This window comes from Plectrocnemia conspersa, unplaced genomic scaffold (genome assembly GCF_051122295.1).
Source record: "Plectrocnemia conspersa isolate PC_06_02 unplaced genomic scaffold, ASM5112229v1 ptg000012l, whole genome shotgun sequence".
Lineage (NCBI taxonomy): Eukaryota > Metazoa > Arthropoda > Insecta > Trichoptera > Polycentropodidae > Plectrocnemia > Plectrocnemia conspersa.
This window is the reverse complement of record NW_028277176.1, coordinates 15,365,058-15,383,331: the sequence shown is the minus strand read 5'-3', so window position 1 is coordinate 15,383,331 and position 18,274 is coordinate 15,365,058. Positions and strand designations below refer to the sequence as shown.

General features: G+C 28.7%; 2 protein-coding genes across 6 annotated transcripts in view; one reads left to right on the top strand and one right to left on the bottom strand.

Moving 5' to 3' along the window:
* Positions 1 to 12,797, top strand: part of LOC148228362 (uncharacterized) — a 60,073-nt gene extending 47,276 nt beyond the window's left edge. For 4 of the 5 annotated variants that reach the window (XM_088200229.1, XM_088200230.1, XM_088200232.1 and 1 more), the window contains 3 exons: positions 2,026 to 2,159; positions 9,332 to 9,770; positions 12,364 to 12,797. In XM_088200229.1, the coding sequence (XP_088056355.1) occupies positions 2,026 to 2,159; positions 9,332 to 9,770; positions 12,364 to 12,449 (659 nt within the window). In that variant the 3' untranslated portion in view covers positions 12,450 to 12,797. Of the gene's footprint in view, positions 1 to 2,025; positions 2,160 to 9,331; positions 9,785 to 12,363 lie in introns of all 5 variants that reach the window. The other variant, XM_088200234.1, reaches the window with a different exon arrangement.
* Positions 1 to 18,274, bottom strand: part of LOC148228361 (larval cuticle protein 65Ag1-like) — a 156,371-nt gene that overhangs the window by 120,944 nt on the left and 17,153 nt on the right. The gene's annotated exons all lie outside the window — the stretch shown is intronic.

The window sequence follows — 18,274 nt, the reverse complement described above, 5'->3', positions numbered from 1 at the left end:
AGGAAAAGTAATATTGGTTAACAAATACCAATAATCAATTTAATCATATTTTATAGTGCTTAATTAAAGCATAAGTATTTTTTAATATTTTGAAAGGTGGATTAAAATAAATCGTAAAAAGCATCTTATCTTATTTATTATATTGAAATACATGTTTAATATACTTAAACTAATTTTATTAAATTTGTAGTTATTCTGATGCATACAGAAATTAAATGTATATTAGTTTATTAAAAAAACAATAAAGAAAATATAACGGCTATTTAAAGTTTAAAAATCTTTCCCTGAACAACTGGGCATTTGGGGAAGGAAAAATAAAAATAATGTGTAGGATAAATAATTCTATAACTGGAGGCTTACTTCAAATTATTAACATAAACTTATAGTATATTATTATAGGTTAGTTGGTTTATGTTAATTAAATCTATATTTACACGATTAGATTTACGTATAGTTACAACATTGTCTTTTAGCAGCTTACTTGTCAGTTTTTAATCTGTAAAAATATCGTTAGTTGTTTCTTTTACATTAACACAGTTGCAGTCACTTAATAAATAATGAAAAACTCTTGAGGATTTTTTTATAGTATTTTTTATAATATTTTTAACATAATGGTAAGATACTTGTCGATCTGCAGAAGACTATATCATCTGGTTCTTTTCTTGATTTCAGTATCTATCATATATTATTTAAGCAACCTCTTACTGTTTAGTTGAAAGGTAGCTTAATCTAATTACGAGTTGAATAAGATTGAATAGGATGGTCATTAATCTGATGACTATCACCGGCAGCTCTTTAATCATTTTGCCGTCTTTTTGGCATTCATATATTTTTCTATTATGTATTTTACTACATTTTTTCCATCTAAAAAAGTGCATTAAAAATAATGTGAGTTTAATTGTCACTAAACAAATATTAGTCACATTTATGAACAATGAATTTACTAGTGTTCGAAATATCTCACTGAATATTGAAACAACACGATCGATATAATATTTAGATTTGAATGTTGGGCGTCAGACGCAAAATTTTGAGGTATTGTTCAAACATGGCAAAGGGCGCTGGTTTCAGAATTTTCTATCGCATAATTTTCAGCATCCCTTCCGACACAAAGGGGATATCAATTTTATCGCTAACAAAAGGCCGACGGTCAAAATTTGATCCGCATGTCCCGAAACGTTACGGAACTCATAGATCAACGGAATATCTAATGCCAAGTGTAGGAACTGCTTTTCCCTCATATTATGTATTTTTTTTTCGTTTGCGTTCTGACAAACGATACGAAAGATATAAAACAAATTACTCGCGCAGCGTAACATAAATATTTATTAAATTACAATATTGTTTTCTTTATGTGTAACGCTCGCGATCCTTGTCGGGTTTTAGCGGGCGCCTCTGCTATTCTTTATGGTTAAAGAAAGATGTATGAATGGGAGAAATTACAAAAGAAGTACGAAATGTTAAATTATCGAATTTTTTGTCTAATACATTACGTGATACTTTTTTCTATTGAAGTTTTATCAGGTTTCTATTTTTAGCACTTCATCCATTAGCTAATTAAATTTGCTTTCTCTTTCTTTCAATTAAAACCAATCCTTAGTATAAAATCAGACATGGCTTAATTCACATTTCAAACACTGTATTGTTTGATATATGAATTGAGTTTGTAGTTGTATTTATTAGGATTCGAATACACGTTAAATAAAATAAATCTATAGAATGTGACGTGGCTTTTTTAAGGCCCTTATTCTACATTTTAATTATATGATTGATATCGATATAAGATTCATTCGAATGCTTTTTTTATTTTTTTATTATTAATTAATAAATTAATTTGCTTTATATGTACTCATAAATATGTGATTGCACGTATTTCTTTATTCAATACTCTTTTGGATGATCTTAGCTTGATGCAATAAAAATAGCAGTAAAAAAAATTAAAACAGAAAATGTCCATTAATCGGTCTGATAAAAAAAATAATACTTTAATAATGCTTTAATTTTCACTTTTTTTTTATTTTACAGAATTACCGATGGGTTCTCCTGTGGTTGAAGCAGAAAGAACTAGAGTCGCAGCGGGAGATACTTTAACAGCGAAATGCACATCGCCTCCTTCTCAACCGCCCACAAACCTCACGTGGTACCTGAATGGAAATTTGGTACGTCATTCATGAAATTTAATATTCGGTCGGGATATAAAATAAAATAATGATAAAGGAAGCACGGTTGTTTAACGGCCGCGGACCTCCCGAAGGGCCAGCCATTTGGTGCCCTTATTCCCATCACGCCCGGGCCGTTTATGTATTTGGATCGAAAAAATAATAGCGTATTGTTTATTTGATTTGAACGGCGGTGGTGGCGATGGTGGTGGTGGAGTACCCCTTGCGGTTGTCGTTGATACTAAATCAAGGGGAGCAATAATGGGTTTCGCCGGGGCGAAGCTGGTCGTGATCTAATTTGGGAAATAATCCCGCATTTTTCTCTCTAACCGACCGGAGAAAATCGGAAAAACCTTCTGGCGGACCTCCGGCGAATTTGTTTTTCCAAACGTTAACGGCAAGAGAACTTTTCGGCACTTTTGCTCGTTTTTCCCCGACGGCTGCTGGCCGCCGGAAATCGTATTGAAAATTCAGATTCACTTAAAAATATTCATACGGAAAAATTAAAAAGAAGTCAAATAATAAAATACGGGTTTAAAATTATATACGAAATTATAAATAACATGCAATTTTATGAATTTGTGAATGTTCGGAGGAAAAGGAATTTATTCTTAATAAAAAGTTTACTGAACAGAATTTTTTATTACATAATCTATGGTGGAAGTTTCTATTTCTGTTCCACTGAAACCTAACTAAAATTTCGTACGTGTTTGTGACTCCTACAAACGTACGTGGTGGGGATACAGCGGGAATGCATTACCACATGATAAACTAGCTCTTTATTCTAGCTATATTCTGAAAGAGTTTACGCAATAATACATTAAAATTATTAAAATAAAAATGTTAAACTCATTAATGAATATACATTAAAAATATTGCTTTTTATAAAATATGTATGAATGTAATATCATCAATATTACATTTATGATTTGTATTTGAAAACATTACAAGCAAAGGTCAAATGTGTTTCGATCTAATTATTGATTGCAGTGTAATATAATATTATAGTATTAAATTTTATTGAGAATATTAAAAATAATAGATATAGTAGATTCTTTAGTATTGTTTTTAAAATATTCACAATAAGATAGACAGGTTTAGCTAGGAAAATAAGCGTATTACAAATGTTTTGCAAAACTTTTAACATCAAGACAAGATAGAAGTTATTTATTAGCTTTGAAAGTATTATTTGAACTGTATTTTAACCTAATATATATTTAGACAGCATTCAACAATAGCTTCGCATTTACACAATAAAAGAGCGTCGCCCATAACTTTCCGATAACAATCTCCAACTTGACAATTACGCATCTTTTGACTCACGGAAAGTTCAACAAAACTATACTACTTATAACGTGAATAGAGAAGTAAAATTATGTATGTAAATATATAAATTAATCTTTTTGTAATAAATTTATCTTGCAAAATATGTGGTACTATTTATGACAAAAATGATTAGATACTATAACAACAAATAAATATATTTTTGTAGTGGTTTCTTATAGAAAAGTATATTAATCAATTTCATTAAATCGAAAAACCGTTACTTTTATATAAAACTAAATTAAAAATATATAAAAGGTATTTCTAGATATTTGGAACTCGGGTGTTAAATAAGTTTCTGCAAATTGCCTGGATATTTTATTAGATTTGTTTTAACGATTTTATGACAAAAAAATATTATTAATACTATTTTTTTGTCATAAAATAAATTGTGTCAAATAAAAAAATGCGTCTCATATATATTTAAAAAAGATATTCGGCTTTTCTTATTAAATATATTTTTTCAATGAGCTATTTCTTGAATGTAAGATGCTAAGCACGTGTCTTTTTTTTTCAAAAATACAATTTCAAGCAAAAACACTATCTACGACACTATAAAAGCAAACTTCTACAACAATGTGATTTTAACTTGATTTATACTAATATACCTATGTTTTGCTTTAGCTAGAAGCGTTTGATGTAAAGCAGGTTTTGAATATTTAAATTCATATTATAATACAAAAAATAAAGCGATTATTTATGCAAATGTATATTTATTAAAAATTCACAACAAAGCCCAAATATGTAAATCTCAACTTTAATATAAAAGCGCAAAGTGGGAAACCGGGCCCGCTTGGCAGCGGTAATAATTCCCGTTTCCCAATTTTCATCACTCTTTTTCGCCCCCTAGGCCATCATTACCGAATCCCAGGGCATTTGGGTTGCCCGAAAAGCCCGAAAATTGCAAATCTCGAATAACTGAGCTCGGTTCAGGTAGTGAATGGGTAGTGTTCGTCATAACTGCGAGCGTCGTTATAAACTTTATAGATTAAGCGCCGACAAAAGCAACTAATACACTCGAACATCCTTTGTCGACCAACTATTGCCAGGACTTCCCGATGATATAACTTGACATAAGCCGAAATCGTTTTCAATTACCGACATATTACTGGAATGCAACGAAATACGGCCATTATTGCATCGCCTCATGTCCTACAATGTGGTTAGAACATGGCGTATCGTCGCATGAAATACGAGGACGATAAGGACATGGAGAGGCAACGTGAATATATATTTGTTCGTGTCAACATGATTGTAAATTTGTATTACGAGGGATGTTTACAAAGCTCTAACATTTTTTATGCTATTTAATCGGCGTGCGTAGACGGAACAAATACGCTTACGAATTTGTTCCGTATTTAACATGTTGGCTTAGAATATCGGTTATTTTATTTTATCCATTTGCTTGGTATTAATAATATATAATAATAATTTTATTTTCATAAAAAAAGTGAAAGGTGAAATACTTTCCCTTTTGCTCGCTCGCGTGTTAAGTGACGAGAATGACGCCCTTATCTCTCATTTACTTTCGCCACTTAGCACGCGAGCGAGCGAAAGGGAATGTATCTCACCGTACGCGCCTGAATTCCAACAATATACTTGGATATAAAACAAAACTTTCGTACGTTTAGAAAACATAATTAACTGATTCATTTAGCTTTATATTTATTTTCCACATTTTTATGGAGTAATTTATTCGCGATTGTTAATATGGCTGTGCTGCTAGCGTATATATTATTTTTATTTTTTTGATGTGTGGTATATACAATAAAGACTAAATGCCTCAATGATAATAAATGGGGTATCAAGTGTGCATTATTTAAAGAAACATCATTATTCTACCTCTCAGGTATAGATTCGATATATCACACTACGTCGAAAGTTTTTTTTATATATACAATAGATCAAAATCCCGTTTTTTGCAAGAATATAAGAAAAAATATGCTTCTTTAACTAATAAGTTGTAGTATCGTTAAGTAATTCTAAAACTGAATAGATAATTAAAATATGGAATCATATTCTCATTACCTCAGTAATTAGTATACATCCTATATATGTATGTTTATATATATTTTAACGAAATGAATGTTTACATATGTAAGCCCTTAATGACTTAATCACGTGTTTTTTAAAAATATTTTATTCAGTTGTAATTATAAACAAAAAGGCGATCATTTTTTGTAAAATAGCTTCTTTATTAAATTTATAAATTTAATTGATATCCACAAAACACGCGTTAAATTATAAGTAAGATGAATTTATAAATTTTCAGTAATTTGTATTATTGAAGCTAGCGCTGTCTAACTGGCGGCCTGCAAACTTATTTTTGCGGCCCGCAAACCAATTCATGATCTTAAAAAAGGTCATCACAGAAAATTTTGTTTCTTTACTCAGGTATGGGGTATACAAACAAAAATATCCGAAATGATCTTTTTTATATACCCCAACAGCAAAAGATTTTTTAACCGCCGAAATATTTGCATTTTAGTGCAAGAGAAGTTACATAGTGCTGAACTTTTAATGATTTTGCTTGTAAATTCACTACTGTTTGTCTATGTCGCTTTTACTATTGTACTTATAATCAATGGTTTTTTACTTTTTATTTTTTCGATGGACTAAATTTGTCAGTCACCCCATCGATGTCAACCCCACTCTATTAGGGCAAGATTTACTGGTCTCTGGTCTCCCTACAGTTGACAATACCGTATAAGTATTTCGTTATCGAAGTACTATTCGAGGACTTCCCAATAATAAGTTGTCATAAACGAAATCGTTTTCAATTACACGCCCACCCTTGTGGCCTCGCATTTGCCGAAATGCACCAAAAGCTCACAATGCTGCCATTGTTGCACCACGGCCCCGGCTGCCATTTGCAATTTCGATGGTGGTCTCCCTCTCTCAATGGCTGATCAAAATCTTATATATATACATGCTCTCGCCATGACTGCCATTGTGTCTTGAATTGCTGTCTTAGATAAGAAATGCGAGGCTTTGTTGCTCTCTCTTATTCTTAATGCTTAATAGCTTTACGGGAGTATCAAAAATTCGAATGTAAATATATTCCGACATATATCTTTTATAATATGTATACATATAATTATTTAAGATATATTATTCTTCATTTGCTTCTTCATGCATTACCGGTTGACTTCAAGAATAAAGGTATCGAGTGAGAAGATTGATTTGCTGTATCTGATTTTTATTCAATACATATTTTATATCAGATCAGACATATTTTAATGTTAAAGTAGATGTATGCTTTTAAATTTCAAATATCTTTTTACTTTTACCGCGTTAAGATAAGTCGTTCATTATATTTAAAAATAAATTTGGTGAAAATGTATTTGTACTTCACTAGTGAAAATATAGCTTTACTATGAAATACACATTCATTGTAACATTTATACATAGTATGTAAATACTTCATATAGAAAAGTTAAAGTCATTTAATTTTACTAGCTTCTGCTAGATTATTAATATTTATATATTTTGTGTTTTTTATAGTCAATTTATAATTATTTTTAAATTTTTTTACAATCTTCATAACATTATTTTTTTTAGTAAGATTTATTTATTTGTTGTGTTGTGATTTTAAATACGTTTTAATTTTTTCTTGCATTAGAATGTTAGGATCGATTATCAATTGACAACATTGCATTAAATAACATAATACAAATATTAACATAATAAAACATAGTAAAATCGGATATAAAATAGATTATATGTACAAGTTACCATAAAATATAATACTTTTAATTCTGATATTTTTTTCTAAAATATTATTATATTGTTATTGAGACAGCTAACACAGTGATATTTATGGTCTGAATATAATATTAAGGACATGTGTCAGAACAGTGAAAAGTAGCTAAAATAAAAACTAATAAATAAACTACATCTTAAAAATATAAATGAAAGGTCACAATATACATATTAAAAATAATAATAATGGAATATAAAAACGTGGCCTTGTCCAAGGTTTAAAAAAAATTAAAACATACATTTGAATTAGCTTTACCTTTAAAATATGTAAAGCCTCCCTCCACGCCAGATAAAATACCCCTTGAAAAGAAGCGACAAATAGGTCGGTCAAAATTAAACACTAAAGCGCTTTTAATTGATTAATTATATGTATATATTATATAATAATACATACCGTTTAAAAATAATATTAAACCTTTTCAATGCTTTTTGCAATACAAAATGATGTTTGGGCAAAATTACCTTATATTATACCGACGGTTTGTAAGTGGTAAGAATATAAATTATATGTGCATATGTCGTACTACTTAATAATGTGTTTTTAATAAAAAATATTTTTATTTATTTTGGTGATCTTTTTGATGTGTTTAATATCTTATCATAACCCAAGTATTTAAGTGTGTAAATTTTCTTTTTAAATTAATATGGTATATCAAATAGTTATGTTTTATGATTATGAAATTATGTGTAAATAATATAAATCTAACATTTTTTTGGACTCCTTATACGAGTATAACCCTAAGCCATGGTACCTTTCCCTCGCTACACTACCCTTGTAATCGTTCCTTTGTGTATATGAATATATAAAAAGTAGACGTGTACCAAAAACTGTAAATTATGCTACATATTTAATAATAAAATATTATGAGTTAGGCTAACTTGGGGTACGTAATACCGTAGTCTAACTTACCCTAACTTAAGTGCTTACATAATCACATTTTCTCCAAAAAATAATGTAATATATAAAATAATTGGATGTACAAGAATGTGTTCATATAAAAACTTATGATAACCAACTTAGTCTAAGTAACTAATATTTATATAAATAAAGATGTAATATAAATGATAAATTGTACACGTGTATTTAATTTCATAAATTCATGTACATAAAGACGCATTTAAAAAGACGATGCAGCGGATCTATGTAGGTTATAAAGGGGTCCCAAAAAATAAAAATTAGTTAGATATACATTTTTCACTTTCATTTAAAAAAAAAGAACATGTCTATCTAATTTTATGAATATTAACACCAACATATATATAATATTTGATTTTATATATGAGAATATTTGTAGGAAAAAATCCGTTGTTCATATGAACACTTGGGTTAGGCTGGCTTGGGTTACGGTGATATGTACCCCAACCTAGCCTAACTCATTTCATTTTTAATAATAAATTTGTAATATAATTTAGAATTTATGGTACTCGTGTACATAATATATATTATTGTACACCAGGCGCGTACGGGGAGATACATTCTCACTCGCTCACGTGTTAAGTGACGAGAGTGAGTGAGAGATAAGGACATGTGTTATATGCGTTCTGCTCGCCCATTTCTTCTCACTCACTCTCGTCAAAGCACAGATATTTTCTTTACAATAATAACTATATATAAATAGTTGAAAATAATGTATTTATTGTATACATATTTATGATTTTAATATAAATATGTTAAATTTACACAGAATAAAAATATCAAGTACCAGATAATATAAAAATACAGATAAATAAACGAAATTTAAAATTTTAATGAACGTCGTAAATTCTGAAAATAAATAAAGGTTGTTGGCAACAAAGTTACGTAATGATAAATGGTTCATATCTTATCATTAAAAGTTTTATCTCTTTTTTTGATAAACTTGATTTTTTACTTATAATATGTATTATTTATAACCTAAAATATATCATTTTAAAGGATTTATCGAAGTAAATTTTTATCTGTGTGTGTGTATTTTTCGTTATAAAAAGCATATTTTGTTTTCGAACACAATACACCTAGTCACAAAATCATAAATCGCTTATAAATATAGCTACATCTATATATACAAGTACCTGTCCTTTGATATTATTTTTTTACTTTGTTACAGATCAACAATGGGACCACGCACGAGGTGCTCCCGGCGGAGAGTTCGTTCCACAAAAGCGGTCCAAAAATAACGATAGAGGGGTCATCGACGAAACCTACCCTTAACAACCTTAATATGAGTTCAGAGCACGAAATTGGCGTTTACAATATGAACAAGGATGGTTTTGAAGTCCTGGCGCAGGGATCCCATCCGGATGGGGACTCAAGTTACGAGTTTATTTGGAACGATTTGGGACAGGAGGAGCCAAAGGTCAAGAGGAAGAGTGTATCGACACTGACGATGGTTGTGAAGCAGGAGAGCCTCAGGCAGGGCACTTTGAGGCTAATGTGCAAAGCTACTCTCTATCACCTGTACAGTGCTCATCAAGAACTAACGCTGGCGGCTGAGAAGCCGCAAACGGCATCGGTGCTAGTGCTGGCCACTGGGCACACCCATAGCGGTAAGCTGTAAGCGGTAAGCATTGATGAGGAATGAGGATCGTGAAAATGACTATTTGACCGAATTTATTATTATTTTTTCAACTCTCTTAACACACAGATTTGAACGTTGTTTAGTCTATTAACAAAGTTTTAATATTGACTTGCTTTACTAATATTTCAATGCACTTTCTATACTTTCGTCCATCTTAATTCAAAAATAGTTTTTTCTTATAAACTTTTCACAATATATAATCTATACTATAAAACATAAAATACATGTGCATGTCTGACTATCTAAAGAAGTCCTTACAAATGTGAATTATAGCGACATGACATTTGCACATGTCATTCTTACTGCCATGATCATCTGTGCTATTTATAACTTTGGCGACCAATTACGTGCTATACTGTAAAACGTTCAAATTAATTTGCTTAAGTAATTGAACAATGACGTGCTGATGACCGTTTACGTGCGTACATACAATAGACTAAAAATATTATGAATGTATAGTCAAGTATTAAAATATTTTTGAATTAGCAGACTTAATAATATTCTTTTTTATAAATAAGGAATGAAATTTGTTTTTTCCCGGGCTAAACCAAGGGATGCATCCAGTTAGGCGTATTTGGTATAAGGAAAAGTATTTTATATCTAAATTATTTTGTAGATATTAAAATAAACGATAATCAGATAATATTTTCTTACGCGATTCTCGCAGTATGAGGCAGGCGCGTCGCCTTGTTCTCGTCGCTTAGTGCGTGTGAAACCCACACGCCTTGTTTTCACGCCTTCCAAATATTTTTTAAACTTCATTGAATGCTAGACCATGAATATCCTGTTTTACATGTTAACTCATGAAGCAAAATATTTTTATTGATTTTAATTTCTGCAGCTATCTGGTCATCATTGATAATTTTTGGTGTCTCACTTTTAAGCTTGTCTCTAAGAAAATATTTCCAGATCTTTTAAACCATTTTTAAATTGTTGAACAGGTAAAACTTGACCATACACAGCACAAATGTTTTTGGTTGCTATGGTTGCTGATTTTTTTTCATTAAATTGATACAGCATATAAGTGGATAAAAACATCTTACTCATAATGAAATCTTCTATTGAAATTTGCGGAGGTTATTACAAAACAAAAGTACAATTTGTTTCATTCTGATTTTTTATATGACATACATTACAAATCTGGATTGATAAGATATTTACATTATTTTTTCTGTAAACGCAAACAATGTAAATATATTGTATAATATAATATTTTTATATTTTAACGTAAATAGTACTCAAATAAAATTGAAAAAATTAATCTTCCCATTATATGTGTATTATAAAATTCCTAATTCAATAACTCAGTTTTGATTATTATATAAATAACATTGAACTACAATTTTATACTTGTTTGCCACAAAGAGAAAATAATACAAGTTTTAATCCTGTATTTTTATAAAAGATTATATTTTATTTAGAGCTAAATTATAATGGTACAAAGAAGTAATAAAATAGTTATAGAAAGGGTACAAAGTATATTGCTGTTAATTATTATTACTTTTTTACTTAATTTTGTTGCAATGAGTTTTAGGTATTTTATCAAAGCAAAAGTGTTTATATAAAAAAAATTATTTGAGACCATTTACAAAAAAATATTAATAATTATATAACAAATAACAAATATTTACCTAATAGTTTATGAGTTGACTAAATTGATTCCATTATAATATTATTTTTAATTCATTGATTCTTATATATTTCCATATTTTTATATATTATAATATTAACATCTAGCCGGTGAAATATACATGAAACACCTAGGTCATAATTCCATATAAACTTTCGGTGTTTTTATATATATCGTATCTGTAAGATCAGAAATAGTGATATTATAATAAATTATAATTAATTATCACATATTAGATTTTTATTGATTTTAATTCAAATTGAGCTATGCATAATCCAGCTGATAAAGAATAAATAATAATATATATTATTTGCTGTTTTAATAAAATCCACAATATTTATTAGCAGTTTCTTGAATATTTAAATCTAGATTATTATTTTATAAGTTCAATTAAGAACAAACATATTATTTTTCATGTGTTAAGAAATATAAGTGCTTACTACTTTTACGCACTCTCCGTTAAATTTAACAACGACCATTCTATTATAATTTTTAATATAAAAAGTAATGATAATGATAAGTATAATAATTTAATTTTACATATTAATCAAATAATTACATTTTTGTGGTAAGAATCTTGTTGTTCATTATTAATATAAGACTATTTTAGCTATTACTATAATATAATACTTTGTAGACTGAATCCCTTATAATTACAATAAAGGTTTTTTTGCCGTTGTTTCTTAAAATTATTTTCATCTTTTTTTATTATAAGCGCGACATCACGATTTTTGTTCCTCTTCAAAGTACTGTATATGTATGAATATGCTATAAAGGCGTTGTTGGGTTATATTGAGAAACTTTTCCAATTCCTGTTCTTATATACATTCATACCATTGTTACCTTTAACATGGAAGAAAACGTATGAAAATATGAAAGTTTTAATAACTACACAATCATTTTTTAATAGTAAATATTATGTCTTTCACAGGTTCTACTGCTTCGAGAAATATGACTTTCAGCAACGCTGTGAAAATAATAAATTACATTTTCCTATTAATTGTAATGTTACGGTAACATTGTTATGTAAAATAAAAATATTTTATACTATGTAAATATGCATATTGCTAGTTAATAATGAATTTAAAAAAATATATATAATATGTTTAGTAAGTTTAGATCATCAATCAATTTGTTATTGTTTTTAAATACGATTAAATAAATATATATTATATAATAATGTAATATTCATATTATAAATATTATTGTGTATGGAATGATTTTTGTAGAAAAAATGTAAGGAGATATTGTTTTTACATATTATTAAATGTGTATGGCAAAAAACATGAATTTTATTTATATATATATTATATTGACATAGCAGACATACATTGTAGTATTTTTATTAATAAAGTTGTTTTTATAAATCGTCATGTGTGTATGTACTTTTGTGAACTTGCCAAAATGCATTTATCCATGAAGCGAAACGAACACTACATAGTACCAAGATTGGATGAATTATATGAAACGATCCGACAAAATGCGCACACATTCGGATACAATGGGATTCCTGTCAATGTTGAAAACTGGCAAATAAATCTTGTGACAGCACTAGAAATTTGTTGCCACATATCCATACGTAACATTACATACCGGTTTACCAAAATCGATTTCAATGACTTGCACTGGATATGGCATGGTTTCGCATACGTAAAAATCCTACTCGGATTCATATGCAAATAAGTGTTTAACTGTAGATAAATAAGTACAGAATATGTTTTTTAAATATAAGCTATCTATATATGGTAATATTAAGTTTGATTTGCAAATAATAATTATGTAATAATAGCAATGGCTCTGATTGGTGTAATTTATGGACGCATTCCGAGACAATCGTGATTGATTTATTGACAAGGTAATTATTACAACATGCAGATATTAATTACAGTGCAGGTTGCATAATTAAGCTACAGTTAATATTATTAGGTCAGTTAATTCCGATGATCATTAAGTCTTATAAGATGGCTTACATTTTTGAATATTTGTTTTGGTAAAAGATACATATGTACATACATTCGACGTGTACTAATTTTTTATGCAATTACAGGTAATGATAATACACCAATAAATAATAATGATGTTATTTATTACATTAATAAAAATAATATAGCAAATAATAATTTTAATTATGACTTTGCGCCGATGGCTTTAAAGTATTTATTTATTAAAATTGAGGATTGTAGAAAAATTTAATTTAATATTTAAAATCTTTGTGCGTGGTCATCCGTTAATATAATAGATTACCATATCCGATTAATATTATATACTTAATTTTATTTATGAAATATATTATAACGTGTTCAGATGTAATTAAAAGATTTGAGTGAACTATGTTGAGCGGAATAGAGCCTTCAAAATGTTGATATTTGTCATTTAATTAAAGTTCTCAAGGGCACTGTGTGACTTGTATATTCATCAAATGTGCACTATTATAGAGTATACTTCTCTGGTTTGGTTGCTTTTAATAGAAAAAGGCAAAAAAAGAGTAATGTAAATATTATTCAACTATATTTTTTTGAAAATTCCTAAAAAGTATCCCGAGATATGCTTTTCTCGCAATGCGTCGACGAATGTACTTAGAAAAGCATTTTTTAAGCTGCAATAAAAAATAATAGAGATATCAATGTGTTTGAGCAACGCTCCCATACAGTGGATCTTGAACCAATAACCAGCAACGCTGAAGTCTTTGGAGTCTTTGGCCTGTTGCTTCCATTTACCACTCCACCCGCATGTGACCCGATGCCGAGCTTTCGACTTTAACCAGTCGGGCTCAAATTCCGGTGACCGAAATTTCCATAGATGCATTTACAGAGTCAGGGAGCTGCTTAGAGTGCTATTAGAAAAAAATAAAAAACAAACTTAAAATAAAATTTAATAAAAAATAATATTTGTTTTTTTAATTTTATTTAAAATTTTGTTTTATTTTTTGATTAACACAATTATAAACATAAAAATGGTTTAAGGCCAGTAATATATATTTTATTAAGACAAATATAGGGACTCATGTATTTGTCACACAGATTGAATCAAAGAAAAAATTTGTAAAATTATGATAGCGCACAAAATAACAATAGATTTAAAGCGCCTTAAATGTTAGTCGTCGAAAAAATTGTATATAAACACAGAAAACAATTACAGAGAATTATTTAATTTAAAAAATAGAAAACAATTAAGATAAGAAAATTTCCAGGTAAACATACTTTTCTTAAGCGTTTATTTATAGTTAAAATGCCAAAGGTATATAATTTATTTAAAGAAAATAACATTTTAAATACAACCGTAGAATAATAAAGATAAATATATGTTATGATATAGATAATAGTATATTTTAATATAAGTAGCGTAATCCGTAAGATATAGACTGGTAACCCAGAGGTCGCTGGTTCGATCCACGGCAGCAGCCTCAAATTTGTATTTATAAAAAATGCTCTATTATTTAGAACCATCTCTAGTTGCAAAGTGACATTTATTAATAATAAATTAAATTCACATAATAAATTATGTAGATGCTACCGATTTTGAGTGGTTAATACTTCTTTGTAGGTATTTATAACGTAAAATTGACCTATCCAAAAAGGAACAGATTTACTCCGTTGTTCTTTAAGAAAAATGGTGAAAAAATTAAGTTATTTATTACAAAATCTATTTTAAAAGTTATTTTTATTCTTTTTTTAATACAAAAATATTTTCTATAAACTAAAGTAGCTTATTATTAGAGAATTTTTATGTTGCTTAAAAATGTTGGTTTGCTAATATAACAAAAGAAATCAGTTTATAGATTTGTAACGGCTGCAAATAGTGTCAAAATACACCGGAAACGGCACCCAAAAGCTCATTTGTGGTTATAAGTGTCATTAACAAGTCGTTTAACACTTAACATATATTTTATTTTTTATTCTAAAAATAGCTGTCACTGTGATCGTGTGCTACGATAGTTACCATGGCACATAAAGGGTTAAAACAATCACATATTACAAATTTATTTTTCTGGGGTTTATTAATAAGATTGCGTCATACACAATAAAAATACATATTAAGAAATAAATAAAGCTTTAAATGTCAAATGTAGGTAGAGTAGATTAAAAAAATCTGAAAAATATTTTAGATTTTTTAAAGCAATATCATCTAAGAATTTGTTTGTTTCAGTTTGACACTTTAATCACTTTAATTAAACAAACTTCTTAGTGCAGACAATCTCTCCTGAGACATTGTGCTTTTTAATTCATTTTTAGACTTGAAAAATACCTTTCTCCTGAATAGTTAGTAGCCATTAGGCTGATAAACAGCCGCAAGGTTGCTTCACCATTAGGGAAGGCCATCTGATTTTTTCCTTGTATATAATTTGATAAAGGTTTATATGAGACAGAGAATTCGCTATGTAGGTCTATGGCTTTTTAATACATATATATGTAAGTGCAAAAATTCATCAATAAGTTGCACGTCAATCTTTTTATTAACAGTTCAATAATGTCATATCGATATAAAAAAAAATTGCAAAAGAATTGTACGCAGAAACTCTTCTTATTGAATTAGTTTAAAGTGGATCTAGTACAGAAATGCAGGATTATATTCTAAACTTATCAAGAGAGTAACTCAAGAGAGTTCATCTAAATTCTAAAACATTATGATAATGTGTACATCCGTCATTTCCTTGGTGTTTCCTTATTATTTTTATCTTTCTGGCATGTCTGTAATCAAAATTTAGCAACAATTTTTTGCTTGTTTAAGCTCTTAAAAATTTACTTAATTTTTTAAATCTTTAAATTTATTGCACGCGAAGATTATGGCTAATCGCCACAAATTATTAGAAAAGTATTACAAATATGTTTTGCAATGAATTGTACTTTAAAATATAAAGTGTAGAATTGATACATAAAAATAGAGAATCATTTATTTAGATTTAAACAGCAAAGAATCAGAATCTCTAATAGGTTTGTTGTGAAAAAACCATAAAAAAATTTGAAATTGCAAATCTCTAGTGCTTTATGTGAAAACATATGTTTTATCCAAAATTTGAAAGAATAGTATTCCATTCAATATTTACGATGATCATTTACCCCAATCTTTAACAACGATCATAATGCACCGTTCTTTTTTATATTATATTTACATGCACGCGCATAAAAGCGTTTACGCAACGTAATGATCCAATCCGACTTTTTACCCTCCAAAACGACGCATTTACGCATTCGAAAGGGACGAAGGGAAAAAACCGTGAAACAAATCGATCATGAATATTTAACGACCGTTATTACCGCAGCAGCAGGCCCAACGCGCACTCTAAATCGGAAGGTAGCATCATAAAGAATTATGTCGCGGAAGTTATTCGAGTCGTATACCGGAAATACGTTCCCGGAACAGCCCCGCGGGGGGATTTCCCGGTCCAGGTGACATGCCTGTAATCACAGTTTGGTAAACATGTGCAGAGCTGGGAATTCGGCTTATGCGGAATCGTTTCATGCAAAATTTAACACAAATACACATATACATTCGCGCAACTAATCCTCTCAGAGACAAGAGTCCACAGAGCGATTGATGCATCAATGATAATAACGGATGATGATACAGATGCTACATTGATAGACGATCTTTAATGCTATAGAATATTTCATAATGCATTATTATCTGTGATTTTAAGTCACAAAACCAACGATTCCCTGCTACTTCAAATCTGTATCTAATATTCGAATTATCTTGATTTTCAATTATATATGAAAATCCATGATATAAAATGTAGATAAAGTCAATTAATATCAAGTTATATGATATAAAATTGAAGCTCCAGAAAAAATTTTTGCTGAGTCTTTTTTTTGTATTCTAAATGTATGGAAATATGTACAAGTGACTCTTATTCACATAGGAGATACAATTATTCTATTTAATTAGATATGGCTTTCTTGTTGTCACCAATCTTTCAAAATTTACGATAGATGCAACACAATATTCAAATATATTTTTGATTAGTAGTAATAATCCAAATAAACAAATGAATCAATCTCTAGTTTTTCAAGGTTAGAGTGGGCTGAAAAACATCGAGATTAGATAACTGAATATTAGGCAAAAATTATTTGATCCGATCGATCTAACTTTAAAATTAATTTTAATTAAAATTGTTTAATTTAAAAAAAATATTAAAAACTTTATTTATTCAAAAATTTCTTAAGCAATATTTTTTATAAATTATCATACTTTTTTAAATTTCTTGCGTACATTGGTTTGGTACATGTGCGTCAAGGAGTAGGAGAATAATATCTAGCTGATTGCGTAGTACCCAAAGTCAAATATAATGGCGGAAGCGTTATGGTCTCGGGTTGCATGGCAACAGCAGGGGTGGGACACAGCAGCAGGAGAACTATGAATAGTGACATTTATATTTTAATGTTGGAATCTACTGTGATAATATATTTTCTGCAAACTTACGCATATCAATAAAATGTTACGTACAAATTAAAACCCAGAATACCAAAATTATTATACTTTTATTTTAGCACCATATTTGATTTCGATGAATTCAATTTGAATGTCACTTTTTGTATGAAGCTCTAAATAATTATATATTATTTTCACAATATTTGATTTCTACAAATCAGATTTAACGTTAAAATAATAGCTATTAAATATTTATAAATCGCAACTGTGATATATTTCTTGATTGTGGGGACATGTTTTTTTTCCAATATTCACAGTCTTTATAACATTTTTTTTTAATAATCGCAATGAGCTATCCCTAACTGATCATTGACCTTTTTTCAAATGTAAGCAATGTTCAGAGATTATTTATTCAATAAGATTTATTTTAAATAAAAAAAATCATAATTAAACAAAACTATTTCTACAAATCT